Source organism: Oscarella lobularis, chromosome 6 (assembly GCF_947507565.1).
Source record: "Oscarella lobularis chromosome 6, ooOscLobu1.1, whole genome shotgun sequence".
Classification (NCBI taxonomy): domain Eukaryota; kingdom Metazoa; phylum Porifera; class Homoscleromorpha; order Homosclerophorida; family Oscarellidae; genus Oscarella; species Oscarella lobularis.
The window spans coordinates 2065519-2091222 of NC_089180.1; the positions used below are offsets into that span (position 1 = coordinate 2065519).

At 47.1% G+C, this 25704-nt stretch overlaps 5 protein-coding genes and 1 pseudogene across 5 annotated transcripts; 2 read left to right on the plus strand and 4 right to left on the minus strand.

Annotated features, from left to right (window-relative positions):
• Positions 1-876: 876 nt before the first annotated feature.
• LOC136188517 (uncharacterized) lies at positions 877-5942 on the minus strand. Its single transcript, XM_065976253.1, has 13 exons — positions 4981-5942; positions 3409-3592; positions 3301-3351; positions 3125-3239; positions 3010-3072; positions 2881-2958; positions 2577-2824; positions 2368-2523; positions 1949-2310; positions 1748-1891; positions 1624-1699; positions 1462-1573; positions 877-1409 (listed from the first exon to the last, which is right to left on the minus strand). Exons 1-13 carry the CDS (start codon positions 5940-5942, stop codon positions 877-879), a joined length of 3084 nt encoding a protein of 1027 aa, XP_065832325.1.
• Positions 5498-8488, minus strand: LOC136188271 (uncharacterized). The gene is made up of 11 exons (XM_065976013.1): positions 8089-8488; positions 7898-8039; positions 7777-7839; positions 7589-7672; positions 7478-7534; positions 7182-7429; positions 6603-7126; positions 6412-6555; positions 6281-6356; positions 6063-6171; positions 5498-6004 (listed from the first exon to the last, which is right to left on the minus strand). The coding sequence occupies exons 1-10, from the start codon at positions 8473-8475 to the stop codon at positions 6163-6165; spliced, it is 1734 nt and encodes a 577-aa protein (XP_065832085.1). The 5' UTR covers positions 8476-8488; the 3' UTR covers positions 5498-6004; positions 6063-6162.
• A 526-nt stretch (positions 8489-9014) lies between these two features.
• On the plus strand, positions 9015-12307 carry LOC136188005 (HEAT repeat-containing protein 3-like). Its single transcript, XM_065975715.1, has 18 exons — positions 9015-9212; positions 9285-9463; positions 9616-9700; positions 9761-9855; positions 9903-10012; positions 10078-10403; positions 10460-10486; positions 10593-10668; positions 10718-10809; positions 10863-10925; positions 10978-11060; positions 11116-11258; positions 11314-11402; positions 11455-11598; positions 11661-11840; positions 11913-12013; positions 12067-12111; positions 12167-12307. The coding sequence occupies exons 1-17, from the start codon at positions 9072-9074 to the stop codon at positions 12095-12097; spliced, it is 1965 nt and encodes a 654-aa protein (XP_065831787.1). The 5' UTR covers positions 9015-9071; the 3' UTR covers positions 12098-12111; positions 12167-12307.
• A 4652-nt stretch (positions 12308-16959) lies between these two features.
• On the minus strand, positions 16960-19104 carry LOC136188518 (protein zer-1 homolog). The gene is made up of 2 exons (XM_065976254.1): positions 19086-19104; positions 16960-19046 (listed from the first exon to the last, which is right to left on the minus strand). The coding sequence occupies exons 1-2, from the start codon at positions 19102-19104 to the stop codon at positions 16960-16962; spliced, it is 2106 nt and encodes a 701-aa protein (XP_065832326.1).
• Positions 19105-21145: 2041 nt separating this feature from the next.
• Positions 21146-23057, minus strand: LOC136188021 (uncharacterized). Its single transcript, XM_065975750.1, has one exon. It carries the CDS (start codon positions 22097-22099, stop codon positions 21146-21148), a length of 954 nt encoding a protein of 317 aa, XP_065831822.1. The 5' UTR covers positions 22100-23057.
• A 1240-nt stretch (positions 23058-24297) lies between these two features.
• LOC136188520 (fibropellin-1 pseudogene) lies at positions 24298-25703 on the plus strand (annotated as a pseudogene).
• Position 25704: the final 1 nt, after the last annotated feature.

The window sequence follows — 25704 nt, forward strand, 5'->3', positions numbered from 1 at the left end:
GCTTGTGCCTCGACCTCGCAATCTCCGTGCACTTCTGACAGCCTCTCTCATGGACCGCGGCACCGACAGAATCGACACTGACCCCGAAGCACCGCACGATCGATCACTTGTCCTCGAGCGCCTTCAACTTCAAGCCCGCGTGCGTGAAGAGCGAATTGCTGAGCGTGCCTCCACCCCCGCCAAGCGCGGCCCGGGCCATCAAACGATTACCGGACGCGTTCGAGTGAAAGCCCAATCTTGTTCCCAGCCCCACCGCCATCGTGACCGCCAGCAAGTCACCAACTCAACGCACAAATCGCCTCTTTGTTCTTGTTCTTCGACGTTGCTAAGGAACGAGTGGCAACTGCCTGACTACGTCAGAGCTGCGCTGTTGCAACCGGCTGACTCGTCTCTTGAGCTCGCAATCGATCGGCTATTTGAAATGGAATTTATGGAGAGGGGGAGTGGTCGTCGTGACGCTGAGATTGAAGAAAACAGCACGATCGAGGCTACGGAAAGTGCTCTATCGGCGCCGCAGCAGTCGCTTCAAGTTGACTTGGAGGCTTGGATGAGTTCGAAACCTCTATCCCATGACGTTCGTCACGTTGAGACGGCAGTTGCTTCCCAGGAGAACGAGAGCGATTCTTTGCACTGACGTAAGTTCTCGTGTTTGAGAGAACTCTAACTTAGCTTATTAATTTGAGATCTATATAAACTTTTCGCAGAGCGGTTCTTTGAATATTTCAGCTCAATACAGTATAATTAATTCATTGATTCTATCGCGCTTGGGTTTGCGTTTTCGCCGCAAAGCACTCTTTATTTATAGGGACGTTCTCATAAAATTCGATGCTCCCTTTTTTACTCGCGTCAGAAAATGTCAACTGCGTACGATGGCATTTACATTGATGAAAATTCGTGATCAAAACCGTTCGCACTGATGACTTGAGCGAATTCAATAATCTGCTCTGCTGATGACCACGACGGGCACTGCATTCGCAGCAGCGAATGAAATGTCTCGACTTTTTTCTCAGAGAATACATTCATATAGGAAGAGAACGTCGTCTTCCACTCAGGTATAACTGCCTCCCGGTAAATGTTATCGCTAATTACACCTAACATCGCTTTGTTGTAATTGTGTCGCTGTTGCACAATGAACATAATAGCCAGATGTAGAGTTGCAGTCTGCCACAATGAGTAGCGACATCCTCGGTGTATTGTGCTGTAGTAGTAGAACACAAGAGGCAGAAGCTCGTCCAGTAATTGTCTCATTGCTAGAAACTCCGTATCTTTGCAAACGCCGAAGATTCCGAGAACGTCGTCTCTCACGGTAAGCCAACCTCCGAAGAGGCAAGCAATTAGCGTTGCCATTCGGTGGAATCTTGGTTTTCGTGGTAACATTTTCCTTCTCCCAAATAGATGTTTGTACAAATCTAAAGTTGAGTGTAATGTTAGGCTTAGATTCTGAGCAAAAAGTTTGCTAACCTGAGAAGATGGGGTAGTGAAGGGAAAAAAGATTTTCCATTGCATTAAGGAAAATGTGAAATGGTCCCAACATAGGGAGGAGGGAAACAATAGGTGATCTTTCATCTTTGCACTAAAATTTGCAGTGTTAAGCCGTATTATCTCAATTGTTTTGTACATTACCTGAGCAATAAGTTTTTTTAGAAAATAAAATGTTGGATAATCTCCAGCGGCAGGCAAAATGCATTGGCTCAGGTACCTAAAAGATTTTTTATTTGTAACCAGTGTTGCTTGTCTATAGTCTTACATTTTTAAGGCTGGATACAATTCAAGAACATTTTCAATAACGTCTTTATAATTTCTCAAGGACTTGAGCTGTTGCTCCTGTTCGCTTAGAAGGCAGCAGCTTTTTAAGCTGTCAAGATCCTTTTGGTTTGGAGTTACGTAGCATCTACAGCGGTGATTTTAAAATGAGTAAATTGAGCTAAATAACTAGAATAAAATGAACCTCTGATTTTCCAAAGACTTGTATATGTTGTCTGTATCAAGTTGTCTAAACGACGATGGTAAATCCGCCAACCAAGTTGAAGCTAGAACTGCGGAGAAGCGCTCAGAGAAGAAATTAGTAAGATGGCTGATTGCTATTCCTCCTCTGCAGGACGTGTCTTCCGGATAGAAATGGATTGAAGCGCTTTGAAGAGGAAGACTTTCCAAGGTAGAATGAACATCAATTATTGCTGTTGCAAAGTGGAGCGCTTTTGATGTCTCTGCAGATGTTGGACGTGGAATTGTATGAACGCTGTGAAAGTCGTCCACAATCAGCACTGCCAAATGCCCGTCTTTTCCAGCTTCGTCCAGCCGATCGTTTACCTAGAAAAGGTGCCCTTGGGCATATAATTTTATTTCAGAAAGTTTAGAAACGAATACCAGCGGCCTGTTGGCGCTTGATAGTTTTCTTCGATGCCTGCGAATAGTTGTTGGATGGTCACATATTCCCAGGCGTCTTCCGCACTCTAAAGCCGCTTCAGAACAGCCAGACAGCGACAAATGAAGACCGACATCACTAGCAAATGTTGTATTTTGCTGAGGAAGGTAGTTTGCATGGTTAAATATAGGTGAGTCACTAATTTACGTACTTGATTTCTAAGGTAGGCTAATCGATGAAGTTCTCCGACCACTCGACTGCGCCGAAGGCCTGTTCTTCTTTCTGAGTCTACAGTGGCGGAGTAATGGCTTTTTATCGATTTTTCAATAATATTGAACAGCCCTGGTGAATTCGTCTCGCAAAAAGACTCCATTTCGTCAGCATTATAGAGCTTTCCGCGCTCAGGAACGTGAAGTCGATACGCTTCTTGAAAAGACTTTATCAGTTCCGGAAACGATTCTAAAATTTATTCAAATGTATTTGAAAAACGCAGAAGAGCTAGCTAGCTAAACAACCTTTTTTTAATTTTTCGTTTTCTATCTTTAGGGTCGACGCTTCATTGCTGGCTGCCGTAAGCTGGCTTGTCAGACGATCTGAATTTTCCAACTGCTCCAAGTGAGTGCAGGCAATAAAACAGAATTTACCGTTTTCTGCTTCAGCCATTTCCAGATTGCTTGTAAGGTTTGTTACGTCGTGTTTCAGCGTCGCTAAATCAAGGCTATCTCGCGATGTTACAAATTAAGGTATATATATCTGCACCGAGATAAGACTTGGCAGCCGCGGCCTCTTCCTGGAATGCGTCTCTCTCAAACATTAGCTGCTGCAATTGGACAGACGCCGCGAAAAGTTGCTCCTGCATGGTTTCGAGCAAGTTCTACTATATAGTGAGAACGATAGAATTCCTAAATGTACATATATATACGAGTAAATATGACTTCAGATTCTCTCTGGGTTCCTGCCCCCGGTTCTTCGGCTTCAGGTAAATTCTATATAGACAAACTTTATAGTCGGCGCATATTATACTGCCGCTATATGACGCGAACTTCAGCCTGAGACTCAATCGCCGAGCGTTTCGCAGGCGGGCGATACAAGGGATGGGCGGTGACTTGTTCCATAGAATCGATGGTCTCTAAATGGCTTCGACAGAGGAACGCGGCGGGCTGACCAACGATGTCGTCGAGAACGGCGAAGAGGCGCTCGGGACAAGCGCGTAGGGAACCACGGCACCTAGCAGAATCGAAAAGAACGCAGCATTTATTGGATGCATGTACCTTTAGCGATCCTGTAGTGCTCTAGGCAAAGAGCGACGTCGTCTACGAATCCGCATTCGCGACTTCTTCGTCCCGAAAAGGACGTGGTCCTCCCAAAGCACAGGCGACGAGCACGAGTGCCATGCAGGAAGGTCGGAGTAAAAGCATGGGAGATCAGTTTGCATAGCGTAAGACAGCTGAGAGCGAGTCAATCGAGCAGGCGTCTGCGCGGATCAAGGTCAGCTGAAATGCATTTTATCGACCGTTAGAGCCGTTTTGTTGAATGTATCGAGGCTCCGATCGCTACGCGTAAGCGCAAAGCGTACATAAATGTAGCAGACTTCGTTATCTCTACTATCTGAGAATGGCAGCCCAACTTCCGACGCGTAGTACTCAATTGACGTCCTCTCGAAAAAAAAACGCGTGGATCTCATATGAAAGAAAATTTATTGAAGTCTGGATATGCGAAAGTATGAGCTTATCCGGTTCGAATTGACCTTATCCGAGGCCATTTTCTGTGGGTGGGTCTTAATAGAATACACACAGTCGCGCTATTGGCCCATTGGCCATTGTTAGCAGAGCATGCGCGTTTGAAAGTCCGCCCTGCCCTAGGCTCGAGGGTCCAGCCTGTTGTCCGGTCTAACGCGCGCGCGCGTATCACGTGCTGTCAGATGCGTCCAGCCTGTTGTCCGGTAGGGATACGCGCGCGCGCGTTAGACCGGACAACAGGCTGGACCCTCGAGCCTAGCCCTGCCCGTGAGGAGGCAGGACGGACTTCCAAACGCGCATGCTCCGTCGCTAGGGCTTTTACGCGGCGTAGAATGTTCCTAAATCGAGCCGATTTGGCCCTCTAGCGAAGGATTTCGACTGTTTTCTTTGATAAAAACGAGAAGATAAGTTATTAATCACTAGGTCATGGGCGGATTTAGAGCGGAACCCTCTCGAACGAAACTTGCATCACAATGGCAAAATCGCGCTGTCGCGTGCACTGCATACACTATAGTGTATTGCCATTGCGGTCATACTTACCTGTGAAGTTGACTGTTTAAGCGAAAGAAGCACTCTAAATGATAAAAAGGGCCTTCTTTCTTTGCTTTGATTTTCGGCTTTTAAAAAAGCCGGGCTTAATTCCCACGTGGCTTGTGGATTTTTCTTAGCCGTTTGATGTAGAATTTCTTTCGTGGAAAGCCCTTACGTCGCTTGTACTCGTCACTGCTCTAATTGCCAGCATAGCTGTGATCACAGAGTACAGTTTCGCGGCGTTTTTCTTTCTGTAGTGCAGAAATGTATTCCGGTCTCACTGCAGAAGGCGGAAGATTTCTGAAGGATGCCTTTAGATGCTGCTGGAACTCCGTCGTAGTATACCAGTCTTCCTCTCTGTCTTCGAAGTCTTCCTCTCCATCGTCGTCCTCTTCCTGGACGTGGCCTTCATCTGCATCATGATGGTCTTTTGCGATGCTCTTGTTGAAGGCTTCAGAGAGTTTCTTTATAGAGTCGAGCAAAAACGGCTGGCAGTAGACGCATGATTCATCCTTTGTGCATGTCGAATGGAGAGAGTGCCCGCAGCTAAGTAGAATGACGTCTTCGTTTTCCGAAGTGCAACTTTCCAAGTCACAAAGGAGATCTGCATTAGGCAATTTTGGCGTCGAGAAGCCGAGAGGAAGACTTCGCTGGTCTAAAGTGCAGCTGAACGTATTTAACTGAAAGTTCCTTCGTCGTTGCCGACTGCCAGTTGTTTCTTTTGACTGCCCAGGCTGATTATAAAGCTTGATCAGTTTGTTAGTAAGAAATTCAGCAGCTCTTCCTGCTAACAATTCCACATTGTGCTTGTGACTCTTTTTAGGATGTTCCGACAGAAAATTTAAGGTGAATTCGTGATCGAAGCTGCTGGCGCCTAGGACGTTGGCGATTTCAGTTATCTGTTCTGCAGATGTCCAAGAAGGACATTGCATTCGCAACAACGAGTGAAAGGTTTCCACCTTTTTTCCCGAAAAAATATTCATATACGACGAGAAGGTGCTCTTGTATTCAGGTATGATCATTTCATGGTAAAGATGATCACTCAATGTCGCTAGCATAGCCTTATTGTAGTTGTGCCTCTGTTGTCCGATAAACATTATAGCCAGCCGTAATGTAGCTTTCTGCCACAATTCATAGCGCGATCCTTTGTGTATTGTGGCGTAGAAGTAGAAAACAAGAGGCACCAGGTCGTCGAGCAAGTACCTCAGTAAAAGGTACTCAATATCCTTGCAAATACCGAAAACACCGATGACATCCTCTCGCACCATCAACCAACCGCCAAATAGAGATGCAATGAGTGTTGTCATCCTGTGAAATTGCGGTTTGCGAGGAAGTATTTTTCTTTCGCCAAAAAGATGTTTATAAAGTGCTATATTATGAGACACATTAAATTCTACAATATTCTACCTTGCTAATGATTGGTTTACCGGAAAATATAGGGTGATAAAGGCTTATCAGATTTTCCATGCTATTGATATAAATATGGAACGGACCCAGCATTGGCAAAAGAGAAAGGATTGAAGCTTCTTATTTGCACTAAAGTAAGACGCTGTCAGATCTTTTTATTATAGTTATTAAATTATGCGGGTTTAATTAATTAGTTACAAGCATGTAAAAAATTATTTAAATGTTTGCTTTAGCTTACCTGAGCTACCATCTTTTTTAGGAAATAGAAAGTTGGATAGTCTCCCAGAGATGGCATCACCTTATTGTCTAGGTACCTATAAATCCTCTATAAACATTTTAATTTATTGATTTAGTTCTATTCTGTAATACCTTTTTAATGCTGGGTATAAATCGATAGCATTTTCTACAGCCGCCTTGTAGTCACCTAGACTTTTGAGATTTTGCTCAGTTTCGCTCAGCAAGCAGCAGCTTTTGAGGCTATCGAGCTCCCTCTGAGAAGGAGTCACATAGCACCTGAACAAGAAGTCAAATCAAATTCTTAACCTGAACAGTTTTAAAACCTTTGGTCTTCAAGCGATGACTGTATGTCCCTTGTGTTTAGATGCCTAAATGACGATGGCAATACTGACAGCCACGTGCTTGCCATGAGGTCAGGAAGATTTTCAAGAAAATGTTCTCGGACATGAGCGATTGCTATCCCCCCTCTTGGGAAATTTTCCGAAGGACAATAATGGATAGCAGAAGCATTGCCTTGCACAGTAAGACCGGGTATAGTTGAATGGATATCAGTTATTGCTGTAGCAAAGTGGAACGCCCGAGACGTTTCTGACGATGTTGGACGTTGCACTGAGTGGATACTATGAAAGTCGTCCACAACAAGCAGTGCTAGATGGTCATTGTCCAAGGCCGTTTTCAAGCGAGCGTTGACAAGACGCCTATTATCATCTGCTAGGGATCTTCGAAATCTTCTTATGGTCTTAGGGTGACCACAGAATCCAAGCCTCCTTCCGAATTCCAGAGCAGCTTCAGAGCAACCAGATAGGGACAAATGAAGACCAACGTCGTTTACAAAGGTTGTATTAAGCTGCCAATAAATCAATAATATTTTCATTTTAACAATCATTTATTTTTCGGTATACCTGGTTGCCGAGATACGCCAGGCGATGCAACTCTCCAACAACTCGAGATTGCCGGAGAGCTGCTCGTCTCTCGGAGTCTATCTGAAGCGAATAGTCGCTTGTAATTGCTTTTTCAAGGAGGCTGAACAATCCAGGGGAATGCTCTTCGCAAAAGGCTTCCATTTCCGTTGCACTGTTGAGTTTTCCTTCTTTAGGTACGTGCTGACGAAAAGCTTCCTGGAATGATTTGACTAAGCCAAGGAACGACTCTAATGGGTGCAGTGAAGAACGGAGAAAGACAATCAAACAAAGTTTACCGGTTTTTATTCGTTCACTTTCTTCTTTCAAGCGTTGGATTTGACGAGTCTTTTCATCTAGATCACTTTTGCTTCAATTTATGCGACATAATTAATTATTAATGTCTTTACCTCTGTCTGCCTTCGTGGCATGTAGTTCTGCTGTCAAACTGCTGTTAATAGCAGCAGATGAAGCAATCTGACTTCGAAGCACAGCTAATGTGAAAATTAGCTTACAGCCGCAAATAATTTATTTCTACTGCATATATAGTTAGTGCATATGCATGCACTAACGTTATATGCAATAATTTTTGTTATACCGTTTTCTGCTTCAAGTCGTTTTATATCACAGCGGGCGTCATTGAGCTGCAGGCTAGTTGTTTCTATATAAAATAGTATTTATTAGATGCCTCGAGTACAAAATACATGATTTTTTCTGACCTGAAAGTGCGTTCTCTGCAGCCGCCTCTAGAGCCAGCTGTTCTTTCTCAAACAGCAGCTGCTGTACTTGGAGGCACGCAGCTGACAACTGGTCCTGAACGCACGGCAGCTCAGCGGTTTCAGATGAACTTTCGGTATCAGTCTGGATTTGTACTTAAAATGAGCTAAAAATGAATAGGTATGCCACAGACCTGAATCGTTCCAGATTGCCGCTTTGGTGGAGGTCGATACAGGGGGTGTGTTGAAACTTCCGGTAGTGAGTCAATGGAGTCGTGGTGACGTCGACAGATGAACGCCGCCGGGATGCCGCTAATATCGTCGAGAACGGGCAGTAGCCTCTCAGAACACGTCCGCAGACTTCCATCACACCTAGAAGAATCAAAAAGTACGCAGCACTTCGAGGATTTATCGAGGGCAACCCGGGCGTGTTCAACGCATAGGGTGACGTCGTCGAAGAAGCCGCGTTCTCGAGCTTTTCGTCCTGAAAAAGACGTGATCCGTCCGAAACAAGCACGGCGAGAGCGAGAGCGAGTTAGCGGAAGGTCGTAAAAGCACGAGTAAGTGTTGTTTTGAGCCATAGCGAGAGATCGAGCGAGCGAGCGAGAAAATATCTCGCAAGCGAGCGAGATACGAGCAAAAATGCGCAGTGTGATCGGTTTCAGCTGCTATTTACGCAGTTTTCGACCGTTGGCAGGCGCGAAATTTGAATGTTTTCATTTATTTCTAGCGTTTCTCAGTTCGACAGCTGAAGATCGCGTACCGATAATTTTCGAACCCGTTTTTCTCAAAACGCGTACCCTCGAAAAAAAAACGCGTGAAGCCTATATGAAAGCTAATGCATAGAAGTGTTCATTTTGTGGGAGTTCGAGCTTAGCCCGCTCGAACTCACCTTAGCCGACGCCCCTTTCTTTCAAAGGGGCGTCGTCGAACGCGAGTTGTAACATGGATCGGCTGCTATTGGCCAACACTCGATTGTTCTTAGAGCATGCGCGTTTGGAAGTCCGTCCTGCCCCGTGAGGACGGGAGTTTCATATCCCTCTCTCTCTTATATCTCTGGTATGACCTCACTAGCATGCTCAGTGTAAGTTGGTCCTGCTGCGCATGCCCATGACTCGACTTCCCAAGTCTTTGTGTTGCTCTAAACGAATCCCGACCATCCCGACCGTTCCAAGCGATGGGAAAGCTCCGAAAGATGCGAAAGAAGGCTCGCATTCAGCCGACAGGCTTTCCCAGCGGCGCCGAAGCGATAGAAGAGCGGGAAAGCGTTCTGGACGCCGTCGATTCGTCGTCGGGGCACTATCATCTAATCGAAATGGTAACTGAACCAATGCGATTGCCGTTGCTGCGGTTGCTGCCTTTGCTTTGTCAATATCTTACGCGTTCTCAGCTCTCCAGTCCTTCGGCCGAAGATCGTCAGTGTGCGTGCGCCGGACTCGCGAATCTCGTTCTTGATCTTGAAGCCGAAATCGTGCCGATTCTGCTTGATAAAGGCGTTGTGAAGTCGCTCGCGTCGATGCTCGTCGACGAGTGCGAAGCACTGCGACTGGGAGCAGCCGGAGCACTGAGGTATGCGCAGGTGTACAGTAGTCTACGGTACTTTAGTTAGATGCTCCTCACTGTACATCAATCTTTACTAAGTCTTGCATTGAGGTCCAGTGAGTAGTCCATGTAAAAAGGTTACTTTATTTAAGTTTTCTGTTCCTACTTCGTCGTTGTAGGAATTTGACTATTGCCGGTCACGAGACGTGCGTTCGTATGGTAGAGGACGATGTGATGACGTCTCTCGTGGTCTTCTTCAAGCGTGTAAGTTGAAAGAGCCGTCGTCGTCGATCGAGCGTAAACTGACTGTGTCTACGGCTAAAGTCGCTTGAAAGTGTGATGATTAGTGACGCTGCTCCCATCGACGAAACGTGTCTCGACCAAATTGAACAAGGGCTTCATCTACTATGGAATTTAAGGTAATCTCGGCATGACACGATTATTTGCTTTTTGCATTGTATTGCAGTGAATGCTCCACTACGGTCGTGAAAATCTTCAATAGCGAAAATCTTCTTCCCCTCATCTTCTACTGCATCTCGCCTAAAAGATTCTCTTCGTTGATAGCGGTGACGGCAGGTAGAAAACAATGTCAAGTTTGTAATCAAATTGTGTTATTTCTTTCATTTCTTTTCTCTATTCAGCTCAGTGCCTGCACACGGTGACCGAGGAAAATCCTCCCCTTTGTGAAACCATAGTCGGTTCTGGCGAAATGCTCACGGCACTCGAACGTCTTCTCCTATGCGATGGAGACGCCGTTTCGGTTCATCGCATGATGCTTTGCGTCCTGACGGCAGGCATTCTATTCAACGTTCATGGACACATGTCACCAGTCGCTCGCGGCAAAGCAATGCAAGCCATTGCACGCGCGCTTGCGAAAGCGCTGGACGTCGACGTTCCGGCTCGAATGAAAGCTATTGGCCCTGATCTTGTAGCAGCCGATGCTGGGGCGATGGAGGAAGCAGAAAAGGTACGACGAGAAGGACAAATCTGGTACTGTAACTGTGAACTCTTGTTGTTTCATAGTATCAAGAACGTAAGGAATCAGATCAGGTGAGATTATTTTGGAACTGTTGTTCTCATATTTGCCTTTGTCCACTTACTCCATCGACAATCTTAGGCTAATATTTGTTGTTATCAAGACATATTCTTTTCTTAGGTGTTAGATATTAGAATCGCGTTAGCAGCTCAGCAGCTAGCTTTAGAAATATTGGCAAACCTGTGCTGCAATGATGGTTAGTTACGTATACGATATAGTTGAAAGTCTGCGACAGATGCCTTTAGACAGTAGTGATGATGGAGGTAGCTTCCCGTCAGAGTCGGACAGCGAAGTGGACGGAGTCGAGGAGGAGCAGAGTGGAAGTGGATTTGAATCAGTAAACAAGCATAAAATTGTTTTTCTCTTCTATTTTGGAACGTCTCTTTCTAGATGGCATTGAGTATGTCTGTCGACAGTGTCGAGGCTGTTGTCAGTCACTGCCTACCAGAAAAGGTACCGCCTTAATTAATTATCTAATTTATAAGAATAGGATTAACGTGCGTAGACATTAGGCAAATGCCGATTTGCCGATCCGGCTGTTTATGAACTGTTGGGCGCCCATAAGCTCGGCCAGACACTTGTACAAAAGTTAGCGCATTCGCCGACCGCGCGTCGTCTTCCTAACGTCTCTTCTCTTTTCAAGGCTGAATACCGTACAGTCCCGAGCATTGGTAGCGCTGCACAATATGCTCTCTGTGTTAGACAGCGACGAGCTCAGTCGACCCGATTCGCTTGACAGCCTGTGGCCAAGTCTATTTAACTTGGCGACAGGAGTATCGGAAAAAGGCAGGCGCAGAAGAGGCCAAGCGAATTCACGTTTTTTATTGACCTTCTGTTCTAGGTCCATCTCGTTCAGACGAAGAATTTCTTGAAGCAGTGACTGGCGTTATGCGTTCGTTAGCAAAGAGACTACAATCGACGGGACATAAAGTGCTGTCTAGGCTTTTTGTGATCTCCCTGTAAGAAACGATTTCTTTCCTAGTGCGTTGAACCTGAGCAGATTATCCGAATTGCCTCCGTGTGTCCAACGGTGGCTTTTCCGTCCGTGCGCGCCAATGTTGTAGGCCTACTTGGGGTCCTTGGGACGTCACTAGCTCAGCGTCCAGATGCCGCGGAGCTGCTTACAGTATGTACGCGTTTTTGTGGATACTAAAGCGATTCAGTGCCGCTCTGTGTCTCCTTGCACAGGTCGTCGGGAGCGCTCTGTGCAAAGCTGTATCTAGTGATACGGATCTCTGGGTTGTGGTCGAGGCTTTGGACGCCATTTTTGATGTTTTTGGCGGCGACGGCGACATCGTCTTGCCGACCGTCAAATTTTTGGGGTTACTACCCCAATTGGAAAGAGTAGCATCCGGTTTGAAGAAGAGGGTAGTATTACGTATTACGCTTTTTGTATGTGTAAAAAGCATGAGCGCGAGCTTTGTTTTTTTCTTTGTCTAGATTGCATCTAAGAAGAAGAGTCTCGGAGCTCGACTTCCAGTTGCTGAAAATGCCTGGACTAACCTGCCGCGTTTTATTACATACCTAAGGAAGGGAATCAAGTGATCGCGGTGGCGGCAACAAAACGGTAGAGCATGATTATTACCTTTTGTAGGTACACCGTGAGATGGACAGTTTCAATCTAAATGGCAGTGTGCAGGTATTGATTACTAAAAGGATGAAGACAGTGAAAATTCTTCTCCGTGTACCTGCAGCACATCTTAGAAACCCATCAGTGTCTATCCTCGCTGAGCCTGGAATCTGGAATCACGTTTCGTTTTCTTTCTCTGTCATTGCTCCTATAGACCTATACCATCTAAATCTAAACAAGCACCGAACCGTACAGTGACTACAGTCCAACTCTACTGTTCTAACTAGAATAGACATCTCGTGTTTCTCTTACAACAAGAGATGAAATTGACCGTTTTTTTTTCTTTGTGGAGAAACCTTACGTCTGTATTCGTAGCCATGTGCCCACCCTGGAAACGTTCGAATCTTTACTAGTTCGTCTTTCCCTGTAAGACCTATTGCCGCAGCCCACCCTGTAACACCTATTGCCGCACACGTCCCGTGAGACCTACAGCCGTCCGAGATACATTCTCGTCGGCTCATTAGTGCATCAAACAGAGAAGAGCAGAACCAGAGAAAAAACGCAACACGTGGAACGAAATGAATCTCATATTACTTCTTTTTGACGGACGTTTAGACGACAAATGTTTGTTGAGGAAAGCCCGGCGTCGTTTTCGGCGGCAGAATCGTCGTTTTCGGTGGCAGAATCGTCGTTTTCGGTGGCAGAATCGTCGTTTTCGGCATCGAGTTGTTAGTCTGAGGCGTCCCGTTGTTTTAGTCCGGAGTTTTGGCATTCGTGGCCGGAGCAATCGTAGCCGGATTATTCGTTATGTTCGTGGCCGTCGTCGGTTGGGCCGTAGAGTTCTGCGAATGGGTAACGACCACGAGGATGGCGACGATGAGCCAGACACTGTCACAGCAGGGCCGGAGGGCATTTTTGAAGTTTTTCCGGCATTTTCGCGCGCATTGCGCGCGCGAAATTTTTTTACCACGCTCATTCAAGACAAGGTTTTTGATTAGCTCACTCAGAATTTAAATTTTCCGAAAAATCTTAGCCTACTTTCATTATTATATCCGTAACAAATTCGTTAGCTACTTCTAAAAGATTTAGTTCGTCTAGTTCTTCTTTGTATGAGCTAAGCGTCATTAATTAAACAAAAAAACACGATTATCGCTAATTAATCTTTAGAGGGTTCCCGTATCCCAGGTTACGTTTGCTGTTCCCAACTTCCCATCCGTTTGCATCGGTAGAATCGAGTCTTCCGTGCCGATTTAAAGCCGTCTGCATACTGTAATGTTTGTTTTACATGATCGAGAAAAGCTCAATAAGGCACGAGACCTCCCGTCACGTGAGGCGGTGACGACACTAAAATGACAAGTCTCTGGCAATGCTAATATTAGGCAAGTCAAGTCCTCTTTGCAAACATATCTTATAAATTTGCTAGTAAAAGGTGAGAGTTATGTTTTTACATATGGGACACGGGAGAGGAATGGGACATGGAGCCTCTGTCCGAAGACGACGATTCTACAGGTAGCGTAGACCCTACTTCGATTATTTTGCTCTTCGGGTGAGCAAGCATAGGAGTTTGTATTTCTTGTGAGGGGCCCCCTTTCTCCAACGTCTACGTCCTGCCAGAGATAGAGAAGGAGAGGGATATGAAACTCCGGGTCACGTGATCTATTTAGCTGAGTGGAGGTCTGTTGCCCTTTTTACCCGGATGTGCTCGTAACGTAGGCGGCTATTTGTACTACATTTGAGAGAAAATGTTCGGTACGACCTTTCGGAAGCCTGGAAACAAGTGTCGCTAGAGAAACCCTGCCCAGTCCTACGCGTAACGATGCATAAAACGACGGTAGACGCGCGCGTTATGCGAAATGGACTTTTGCTCCCTCCTGCGCTTTTTTGCGACCGGCAATATTCTTGCAAATGGGCCCAAACAAAAGCACAAGGGTCGGAGAATAGACATAGGCTCAACTCTCGACGCTGGCATCTGCCGTTCCGCTGATAAACAGCAAAATAGGCGTTTTCGCCACGTCACCTTTTGCTCCCTCCTGTAGCAAGAACATTCGGCGAGTTTGTTCGCAACTATTTTACCCGCATAGATCATTTATCTGTGAAGAGACTTGTGCCTGATCTTATCCAATATTTCTTCTACTGAAGGAGATAATAATTTTTTTCCTAACTCCGACGTTGTACGATTTTCCACTCTAGCTATAGCTCTATTATAGTTGTGATGCCTCGAAAGCTTTGCTTACATCTTCGCAAGTAGCAGAGAAATATTGATGATAAAAATAAACGAAAAGCGAAGATCGATGGGATCATAAGGTGAATCTCTGCATATAACGGGCGCGCCTTCCGTGGTTTTATGATTCGTTACACGTAGGGCTGGGTAGATTTTCTCTAGCGCACTGGTTTCTAGGCTTTTGAAGACCGTAGCTCTCAGATAAACAGTACAAATAGCCGCCTTCGTTACGAGCACATCCGGGTAAAAAGGGCAACAGACCTCTACTCTAGTCAGGTCACCTGACCCTTGCACGTGACCGTGGCATAGGGTCAGGCCAAACGGGGGGGATGTGTTGCACCCCGCACTGTGGAGTGCGGCCCAATCACAGGCCGAGTTGTCTGTGACGTAGGGACCAATTAGCTGTTCTAACCGTTTACGCCCTCGAATGTTTTTATACGAGTACTACTGTAGCGATGAGTGATCCCGGTCGATCGCACGCTTATGCCACCCAATCGTACGCGATCGTAAGCGAAAATGTGACGATCGTACGCGAAAGAAAGCAATCTAGTACGCGAAAACGACGAACTCCTCAGCTGTCGCTTCTGCGTACGATCACCTAGACCGCGCCTAGACTTTCCAATTCTCCCCTAGTTGTCTCGCTTTTGGGATCTCGAAGCTATGACGTAGGGCGTCTCTAATAACTTAATTCGTTTAGTGCGTACCGCATGCAACACTTGGACCATGCGCGTTTGGCCAGACCCTGGCCTCCAGACTACTCAGCTAAATAGATCACGTGACCCGGAGTTTCCCTCTCCTTCTCTATCTCACTCTCTCCCAGCCGCGTAGCGCGCGCGGGAGGAGTCTGGGTTTCAGAGGCACCGTTAGCATAGTCTGGAGGCCACACCCTTCGCTCGGGAGGAAGGCCACGGTCACGTGCAAGGGTCAGGTGACCTGACTACCGTTAGCAGAGATAGGAGAGGGATGTGCAACTCCCCCTTATCACGTGACTTTTCCAGGTCAGAGGATTGAAGCCGTTAAGTCCCGTATTGCCTCGTATTGAAGTCCACTTCCTCTGATCCGCGAAGCCGTACTCAGCTGCCTTTCCAAAAATGTTCATTCTTTCATGAAATCACGCGATAAATCTGTTCTGAGGTCGCGGCAACCATTTAAGGCCCCAAATCGCCGCGAACTTGGACTAATTGTACTTTGCACCCTCTCGCGATGTCGCCATTGTCTTTTTTTCTAAACTTTCTTTTGCATTTAATAGCCAAGTCGTAGCGCTAGCGAATGCTGGTAAAAGGCGGCAGAAACCAGTCGCTGTTTCGACGCATTGCGTAAAAAGACGCCGTATTGGGCGTGTCTTGGTGGTCATGTTTTGCACCCTCTCACGCTCAAACGCAATGTCCAATTTTGTTAGAATTTTTTTTTGTTTGAAAGAGTCACACATTAGGAAGCGAATGGTGCTATTGTTTGGGCTCTTCCTATTTTTATGCCGTTGTAAGATTGCGTGTTTTAGCACGTGCCGACGTCTGCCGCCTTTTACCAGCATTCGCTAGCGCCACGACTTGGCCATTAAATGCACAAAACGTTTAGAAAAAACGACAATGACGACATCGCGAAAGGGTGCAAAGTACAATTAGTCCTCGCTGGCGGCGATTTGGGGCCTTAAACGGATGTCACGCCCTCAAAACAGATTTATCGCGCGATTTTATGAAAGAAGAAACATTTTTGGAAAGGCAGCTGAGTACTTAGGGCTTCGCGGATCAGAGGAAGTGGACTTCAATACGAGGCAATACGGGACTTAACGGCTTCAATCCTCTGACCATTTAAAAACGCTCATGAGTCATATATACTGTACAACCGCGCCCACACGCCGATCCAGAAGCGAACCACAGGAGGAACTCGACTCGCTTAGATAAACAAAAGAGGGAGTTTGCGTTACCGAATTGAAGTCATCATTACGATCGACGTCCGGTATGATGTAAACATTTTAGACCAACTACTGTACATCTGAAATGCCCAATGAACACGTCCGCGCCTACACGTTCCACGTATGCATACACTTGTGCGACCTCGAAGACAAAACCGCAGTACCTTTGTACGCCGCGTAGTTGACGATCGTACAAACTTCACAATTAATACCTCGTCTAAAAAGGTTTTTATTAATTAAAATCTAAAGCTAAAACTGAGGCACTATCAAATTGAAAAATCCAGAATTTATGGTCTATACAAACGCTATTAGCTATAAACGGTGGCTAATGAACAAGTTTCTAAATTACTGGAGATGACTTCTTTACAAGAACGGTTCAACAGAACTAAGTCTTATCTTTATGTTGCGGAATCATGAAAAAGAGAACGATTACGATTGCTAATGCAAATTATGAAAATGTAGGCAAGGTAATGGTAATAGAAAAAGAAAGAGACATCATTCTGTGGGGATTAGAAAGGTCTCTATCATCACTCATATTCTAAAGAATCCGGGCTCTATGATCTCTCATATGAGAGGACGAAAATGCATTTTTTAATGTTCACCATATTGTGATGGATAGGTGTTTGATTCTAGAGAAGATTTCAGCGGCGCGTTGATTCGCAAATTTGAACTTACGTAAACTAAAAACAGCATCAAAAAATTAGCTCTATCACTCAACTGAGAAATAATCCAGTCAGCTGTCTTCCTTATCACTAATAAGACACCCATCATCGTCATCGTCATCTCAACCGTCGTCTTCGTCGTCGTCGTCGTCGTCGTGATGATGGTGATGGTGCTCGTCGTGGAAATACTTCATTAGTCCTTGCTCATGCAGAATTAAGAGATGCATGGGCGAGTGCACGTGCCGATCATCTTCCACCACTCCAACCCGATCAGCGTACTCGTTGCAACGCAGCTTGAGCACATCCAAAGCAGCCCCAAAATCGTCTTTCATCTCGTCAGGAATCGAGACGCCAAACACCGTCTCCAAGCTCCCCTCCCTTTTCAGCATGGGACAATAGACCTGAGGCTTAGCATTCGCCAAGCACGCAATACGCCAAACACCAAATAGCCGAATCGCCGCCGTGTGCTGACACCGAACCAACTCAACGAGCGGCTCGAGCGACTTAAACGAAATTGATCGCTTCAAGTTCGGCTTCAGCGACGCCGAACGCAACATTTTCACCATGGCAGCGAGCATGTCCGAGCGAGACGGAACGCCGTCGCCAAGCGACTCCCAGGTGTCGTCGAGAGAGAGCATGCAGAGCAGTCGCGAGGCGGTGAACTGAACAGTGCCGCCTCGATCCGGAATCCGCAACGCCGTCTCGATGAGCCGAATCATATCGGGAACGCGAAGTGCGGAACGAAATTCGGCGAATTCGGCCGCGTTGCCGACGGCGCCGATTACGCACATAACCGCTTCGGTGCGCTTGGAGAATTGGACGCCGAAGCGGAGAAGGATTGCGACGCGATCAATCAGAGCGGCGCACGACTCGCGCACGCCGTCGCACACGTTCCAGAGGACGACGAGAAACTGATCGGCCATTTCGGCGTAGGACGACGAGTCGGTGAACTCTCGGAGACGGCTGAAGACAAAGTCAAATAAATGCAAGGCGCGCGTCAGAAAGATTTTCTGTTCGTCGGAGAGATTGAGAATGAGAAGATTGAGCAATTGGACGGCATAAAAACGGGAGTGAACGCTCCACCCGTCGGTCGAATGAGGATCGATGACGGAGAGGAGACAGTCAACTAAACCGACAAACGAACGACAACTCATCATGCCGCTCTGTATGGCCATAAAGGCCGCTTTGAGTAGAACCGACCCTACCCCGCGGCCGGGTTGACGTTGATACGCGGCAATGAGAAGGTCAACGAGTCTCAGAGCGAGAAGCTTTGGAGTCGACTTCGTACCGGCAAAAGCGGCTAACGCGTAAAGAACGATGTCGGTTTCGACGTCGGAAATCAGTTTGTTGTCTTCGGTAGCCAATTGAACGACGTGAATCAGAAGCGAAAGAGCTTCGGCGATAGCCAAGTCGTCGGGATGCTTTCCGCAAGTCAATTGTCGATAATGCTGCAGCACATCGGGGAGAACCGAAAAGGGACGACGCCATAGCTCAGAATAGAGCATGGACGAGTGAGCTGGATGCGAGCCAAGAGCAACGACGGGAATATCGCGACGTAGCAAAGCGACGAGATCCGGATCCGGATTGAAAGAAGACGACGACGACGACGACGAGTCTTCAAGAGCGCCGAGAAAGGAGGGACGCTTCAGGAGGCCGTGCGATTCGAGACTGGCAACGAGACAGAAGAGCGACGATGCAACCGACGAAAACGATACGTTGAGGTGCGTGAGACTTTTCGCTGAACTGATAGTCCCTTCGAAGACGGCTTCTAGCACATTTCCCGGAGCTAAGCACGAGTAGTCCAAATGAGTCAACTGGGTCAGAGCAGAGAAACATTCGACTGCGACGTCTTTGGCATGAGTCGCCGCACCCTCGTTCTGCTCCTCCATTTTAATACCGCAGAGTCCAATGTACTTCAAACCGGTTAGCCGCTTGATGGCAACGAGACTCGGCACGAGATCAGCCTTCGTCTGCGATATGTCCAAGTACTGGAGACGACTCAGTTTGGTGCTCAGCAACTCCACGTCCGACGTCGTCATACTCGTAAAGCTCGCGTCCAAGTGCTGCAAATTTGTGCAGACGCTAAACAATTTCTCGAAATCAATTCCCTTCTTTATGCCAGCAATTTTCAACGTTCTCAGCGTCTCCGCCGACGGGCGCACGTAGTCGACGAAGTCGACGTCGTCGGCGACGCGAACGCAATAGACCCCTTGCAGGCACGCGACCAATTAGGAGGTGACACGCCTACTGGAGTACAGCCGGGACATCCTTCGTAAATATGGCTCGAAATTCTACATTGCTGAGCGGTTACAAGTCTTCTCTTGCGAGCAAAGAGAGTCGTTGTCGTTACGAAGAGAAGATTCGACTAGCGGGAGGCCTCGATCCGTACGAGATCCCTGTAAATGCGTGGGTTGACGACATCGATGATTGGCCCGGGATCACGCATATTCACGTGGGGATGTACCTCATTGTCTCGCCCAGTCCCTACACCGGAGAGGCTCTTTTAAATTACAAGAGTCTTGACTGCTACGAACGCTTTCTGGCCGGATGGGTTGGATCCGTCCTTGTCACACAAACGAGCTATTCTTCTAAGAAAATTGTTACAGCGAAGGCAAAAAAATCATTTACGCAATCGCAAAAGGGTTCAAAACACGTTGTAGGTGAAACACTCTCAGAAAATGAGCGAAAAGCCGCTGCAACCGTGGGTCTTGGCTGAAACCGGAGGAAAAATTCTTGCTGCGCACTGCAATTGCATGGCCGGTCTTGGAGAAGCATGCAGCCACATCGCCTCTCTCCTTTTTGCAGTTGAGGCAGGCGTCCGGGCTAGAGAATCAACGACTGTCACCGACAAAAAGGCGTACTGGGTTCAGCCACAATCAGTCAAAGATGTTCCTTACGCTCCGATTAAAGATATCTGCTTTTTGGGCAAAAAGCGATTTGCGAAGATGAGAGAGCAGGAGCAGCAACAGCAGGAGCAACAGCAGCAGTCTTTGCGACAGAAGAATATCACCCCTCCATCACCTCATGCAAAAGAATCCTTTATTGCAGCACTTGCTGCTGCATCAAGCAAGCCTGCTGTTCTCTCGGTGACGCGTGGGTATCATGAAAAGTATATTCCAACAGCTTTGCAAGAAAATTTTCCCTCTCCTCTGTTAGAATTATACAATAAGGAAAATTTGCAGTTAAACTACGCAGGACTTCTTTCTATCGCAAAACAAACTGTTATATCGGTGACAGCAGAGCAGAGGGAAGCCGTTGAATTACACACAAGAGAGCAGTACAAGGCAAGGCTCTGGAACCGTATGCGTGGAGGGCGTATAACGGCGTCAAAATTAAAAGCGGTTTGCTGTACCAATTCTGCAAGCCCATCTATGTCTCTAATTATGTCTGTGTGTCATCCGGAACTGTCAAAATTCACGACAGTGGCAACACGGTGGGGTTGTTCTCATGAAAAGACAGCAATGAAAGCATATCAGACAAAACACGCATCGCAACACGTCAATGTGAAAGTTGATTCATGCGGATTTGTCATAAATGATGAACACTCCTTCATTGGTGCATCCCCTGACGGCCTAATCTCATGCGACTGCTGCGGAGATGGAGTTATTGAAATAAAGGTTTATCATTTCCTGCCATTACATATATTTGTGAAAGTTTCCATTTAGTGTCCTTTCTGTAAGCGTGAAAAAAGCATAGCAGAAATGACTGAAGATCGCCTTTTCTGCCTGGAAAAAACAGATGATGGACGGTTGCAGTTGAAAAGAACTCATGCATATTATTACCAGGTTTAAATCTCATCGCAAATACTTGCTTCGACTTCATATCTGTTCTGATTAGGTTCAATGCCAAATATTTTGTTGCAAAAGATCGTACAGTGATTTCATTTTGTGGAAACCCAACGAAATGCACATTGAAAGGATATACCCAGATGAACAACTGTGGGAAAGTGCGGTGTCCACATCTCATCAGTTTTTTACAAATGCTGTGCTGCCCGAAATGATAGGAAAGTTTTTCTCCAGAGTAGAAGAACCGTCAATCTTGGAAACAAACAGAGATTCTTCGGTAACAGCATCAACGCCTGGACTTGAGCTGTACTGCTATTGCCAGAGGCCAGAGAGGGCAGAGGACGGTGCAATGGTTGGCTGCGACGACAAGTCCTGCGTCAAACGATGGTTTCATTTGACATGTTTGAATTTGAAATGTGCACCTAAAACGACGACATGGTACTGCCCAGAATGTAGGAAAACGAATCGGAAAAAGGGTACGTACATATATTAATTTGTAATAAATATATCTTTTATTTGTCTTCTAATCGAAGGGCACAACTGAATCATTCATATTGACAAGACCACAACATACGTTAACTATTTTGTCAAGTTGGGGTGTGGAATCATTTGTGCAACGAACTGAGTCGATTGGATGAGTAGCAGAAAGAATAGAATACTTCTGTCTCAATAGTCCTATCACACGCTCTACGTGAATCCTTACGTTGGCAATGTTCCTAGTCTGTTCAATTGAAATTGCTTCTAGCTGTTTTTTTCCACGTGTATACGCAGGTAACTGGATCCGAGCGCAATACAATCCCACAGATTCTTTGATGTCGAAACCTCGGTCAGCCAATATTGTGTCACCAGGTAAAAGATTGTCCAATAGGCCGCAATTTTCAGTAAGTCGTTTATCGCTCACCCTTCCTCCCCAGCCTTGAGAGATGAAGCTCACTGATCCTTGAGGTGTTATGCCAATAAGGTATTTAACTGTGTTATGGTGTTTGTACGAACTAAACGTCTGTGCTCTTGCCAAAAGACTGCAGGGACGTTCAAGAAATACTTCGAAACAGTCAATTATGACAACGCACGATGGACTGTGCTTTACGAAGCAGAGTGGGAGAGTCGCTCGAAGGACGTCACGTTCTGGCCATTTGATGAGCACTTTTAAATAGAGAAACAGAACGTCAATGGTGTGAGTGAATATTCTTGAAGCAGTTGAGAGACAAATTCCAAACCTGTATGACAAATCCTCTAGATGCAGACCGAGTCGTAATCGCATCAATGTCAGCATGAGCTGCTGAAATGATGACAAACGACAGTGCTGCCCAAATAGAGCTGCTTCGACGTACACATGAAGAGCAAGCAGAATATGCCAAGAAGGAAGTCCTGTGTAGTATCGCACTTTCGCATCGTTGGTTTCGAAGGACTTGTACGTCAATGTTGCTCCGCTAAACTCTCTTATTTCTTTCTCCATCTCTCTCAGACCATTTTCCATTACCAAAATCTTAGACGAAGTCAAAGTCGTCTGGACAGACCGTGACGTTGCGTTTCCATCATCATCATCGTCGTCCGTCACTGTTTCATTCGTCACTGCATCGCTACTGTCGCAAATGGTTGCAGCCTCTATATGTTGCCGTTTTCTGCTGCGGCTCGCTCTGCGGTCGTAACGACTGACGTCGACGGCTGCTGTACGAGTGTATCCCAAGCGCTGAGAAGGAGCCCAATCATGATTAGTCGTGTCATATATATCGCAAGGAGCTCCCCCAATGAAATGATCGGAGCAGACGCGTGTATACGGATAATTCTTCTCCTTTAAGTCCTTCCTGCAGCTAGCCACGCCCTCTGTCGTTCGGCCGACAGACGAGTAGTTTCGGCATCGCGATTCTTCGGAATGGTAGGGAGTCGAAAAAAACTCTTATTCCTGTCACGATCGGCACGGTTAGAACAAGAAATAACGGCACAAAAGCCAACCATAACTACGACAAATGTCCCGGTTGTACTCCAGCACGTGAGCTATCGTTGACTCCCACGCCAACTGCAAGGGGTCGTCGAGTTCGACGAGACCCGGGCGTAGCGCGTCAATGCCGCGCGTTGTCAGGCTACCGAAAGTGACGTTCGAACCGCAAAGGGGCAGTGTCGTCACGCTGCTGCCTCCGCATTGCGAAAGCAGAAGAGAGGCGAGGTCGGAAGTCGATTGCTTGTTGTCGGCGAGATATGCGAGCATTCGATCGACGACGCACACGGGAAGGAGGCCCGCGTTCTTGCCGTCGCTTGAAAGTAAGGAAACGATGAGAGGCGGCGGCGGAGGCGGTGACTGCGCAATGGAGGCGCCACCGTGATCGCAAAGGCGAAAGAGGGCCTCTTCAAAGAGACTGCGCGGCGTTCTTCGATTGGACGTCATCGTCGGCTTTGTTGAGGCTGTGAGCGATCAATGAAAAGGAAACTCTCACAATGGCAGCCCTGATACGCGCACGCGTGAGTCTAGCGTGACGTGACGGAAACCGCAAGAAGCTTCCAGAATGTACATAAATAAATAAATAAATGATCAGTAATTAATTAATCAATCAATTATGTTGCCCGCTAACTGAATGTCCATTCACTGCAATGTCCAGAAGAATAGGTTGCCGTGCATTCGAGACAGATATGCAAGTGTTCCACGGGGACTGTAGCGACGACTCGATGGCCGGAATCCGAGCGCTGATACGACGGTTGAACGCGAGACGGATTGGCTGAGGCAACGGCCTGAGCTAGAGTGAATATCGATAACATGAAAGAATACGTCAACGTAGTCTACTAGAGTACTACCTTTGCTCTCAAGACTCGACTCGTCTTCTACGTGCACCCAGGCTTCAAGGGTGATTTGGAGTGAAGGCAGTTTGACGTTGATCATTATCTACCCACATTCGAACAATACAGTAATGCTGTTTTAATTAGCTGTTTTAATTATGTGTATGTGCTCATAGCGTGCGTTCGGGTTGGAGCTCCCGTGGTGGCCATCTAAAGAAGAAATGCCTCTCAATCGAGGCCTCGTTCTTGTTTACGTCCTCGCAACAATGACGGAGTCTTCTGCTGGTAGGTAAACGGTTGACCCAAACATGGCGCCTACCGTACCCGGAACGCAAAAAGAAAAGGCAGGCGACGCGCATCGCTCGCCGCGCAGCGTCTCCTCTCTTCGTTTTTCCAATACAATAGTCCTCCCTCCAACGTCTGGTGTCAAGAAAAAGTCGATGCCGCCCACTTGAAGCCGTGCTCTCTGACTGTCTTTCTTTTGGTTTTGTAATACAGCCATGCGTCTCGGCTCTCCCCAGGCGTTTACCCCTAATCTCGCTCGCTCGCTCTTTGAGGATACATACGAATTTTCCTGCAGCCAATTGCACGCGAACGATATGTCGATTTGCGAACGCGACCTGTCTATCTGTAGATCATCGAAGCTACTACTGTCTAGGCGAACCGTACGCAATCGACGTTGAGTGCGACTTCAACCTGCGACCGTGCACGGCGCCGAATAGTCGATGCAAGAAGGGCGGCGTGTGCGACGTCGCGACCGGTTTGAGCGGCGATTGTCTGAATGGCTTCAAGGGTCAACAGAGCGCCGTGTCGTCGAACGAGATTGACGATTACGCCGATTCGACATTCGATGAATGTTTGCTCGTGTCGCCGCGTTGCATGAACGGCTCGACGTGCACGAATACGATGGGCGGATTTTTGTGTAATTGCACCGACGATTATCGCGGTCGATTGTGTGGCCAACACAAGCGCCCGTGCCGCCAGTCGTCGCCCGGTCAGAACGGCGGCACGTGCTCGGTTGTCAACGACGACGACGACGACGTCGACGACGCTCACTGCCTCTGTCTGTCAGGTGTTGACCGCCGCGAACAGTTAACTCAAACGATTCATCGTTTCTATTTTTAGATTTTACCGGCGAAACGATGACTGACTATTGCGCGAGCGAGCCCTGCGCCAACGGTGCCGTCTGCGTGCTTTTGGTGGATAGTTTCACTTGCACGTGCCCGCCGACGCTGACCGGCCGCTTGTGTGACCTGGACGTGGACGAGTGTTCCAGCGACAATCCGTGTCTCAACGGCGGCACGTGTCACAACATGTTTAACGGCTTCCAATGTTGGTGCCTAGGAACGGGCTTTGTGGGTGAACGGTGTGAAGAGGATTACGACGACTGCCAGAGCATTCCGTGCATGAACAACAGTACGTGCATCGATGGAGTATTGTCGTTCAAGTGCCTCTGTGCCTTTGGCTTTACTGGGGTCTTTTGCGGTGTTGTAAATCTGTGCGACATTGCTGACGAATCTCTCTGTCTCAACGGCGGCACTTGTCGAATAGGCATCATCGACCATGAAGTGCAATGCGTTTGCCCGCCACAGTTTCACGGACAAAACTGCAGTGAAGACGTGGACGAGTGTGCCGACGGGATGTCGTGCGCCAATGGGGGTACGTGCGTCAATACGTTCGGTTCGTATCGATGTCAGTGCCTGCCTGGATTTACGGGAATCGACTGCGACGTGCCCACCGATGACCCTCTTCCGAATCCGTGTCTCAATGGAAGATCCTGTATCGACGAACATTGGAAGTATACTTGTCAATGTTTGAACGGATTTTCGGGCGATCAGTGCGAAACGAACATTGATGAATGTGCGTCAATGCCCTGCATGAACGGCGGCTCTTGCAAGGACGACATAGCCGGCTTTGAGTGCATCTGTTCTCTTGGGTTTACCGGTGAGCAGCAACGTGAAAACTTATACAATACTCATAACTGCGTATTCTTGTGCCTAGGACTCTATTGTGAGACGAACATTGATGATTGCGCGGCGAGATCGTGCTTGAGAGGCAATTGTGTTGACGGTATCAACACTTTTACCTGTGACTGCGAGCCTGGCTTCAATGGTACTCTTTGCAATGTCAACACTAATGAGTGCACGCCATATCCTTGTAATGGTCAGGTTTGTTGCATTGACTTGACAAATGACTACAAGTTTGAGTGCCATCCTGGCTATGCGGCACCTAGTCTGTGCGATCGCTGGAAAGTAGTCCTCCCAAAGCTCTTTACCAAGCTAAAGGCAAAGCTCCCCTTTCCCTTTTTTTAAT

Excerpts from the sequence above, each read along its gene's own strand:
- LOC136188517 (XM_065976253.1), bottom strand. The coding sequence starts at position 5,942 with ATGACAACACTCATTGCATCTCTATTTGGCGGTTGGTTGATGGTGCGA. Across the intron at positions 2,959-3,009 it reads AATGGCTGAAGCAGAAAACG|ATCGTCTGACAAGCCAGCTT; the intron begins GTAAATTCTGTT and ends TGGAAAATTCAG. Across the intron at positions 2,825-2,880 it reads AAACGAAAAATTAAAAAAAG|AATCGTTTCCGGAACTGATA; the intron begins GTTGTTTAGCTA and ends AATAAATTTTAG.
- LOC136188271 (XM_065976013.1), bottom strand. The coding sequence starts at position 8,475 with ATGGCTCAAAACAACACTTACTCGTGCTTTTACGACCTTCCGCTAACT. Across the intron at positions 7,840-7,897 it reads TGCAGAGAACGCACTTTCAG|AAACAACTAGCCTGCAGCTC; the intron begins GTCAGAAAAAAT and ends TATTTTATATAG. Across the intron at positions 7,127-7,181 it reads TGGCGTATCTCGGCAACCAG|CTTAATACAACCTTTGTAAA; the intron begins GTATACCGAAAA and ends ATTTATTGGCAG.
- LOC136188005 (XM_065975715.1), top strand. The coding sequence starts at position 9,072 with ATGGGAAAGCTCCGAAAGATGCGAAAGAAGGCTCGCATTCAGCCGACA. Across the intron at positions 10,487-10,592 it reads AACGTAAGGAATCAGATCAG|GTGTTAGATATTAGAATCGC; the intron begins GTGAGATTATTT and ends TTCTTTTCTTAG. Across the intron at positions 11,061-11,115 it reads GGCCAGACACTTGTACAAAA|GCTGAATACCGTACAGTCCC; the intron begins GTTAGCGCATTC and ends TCTCTTTTCAAG.
- LOC136188021 (XM_065975750.1), bottom strand. The coding sequence starts at position 22,099 with ATGGAAAATGGTCTGAGAGAGATGGAGAAAGAAATAAGAGAGTTTAGC.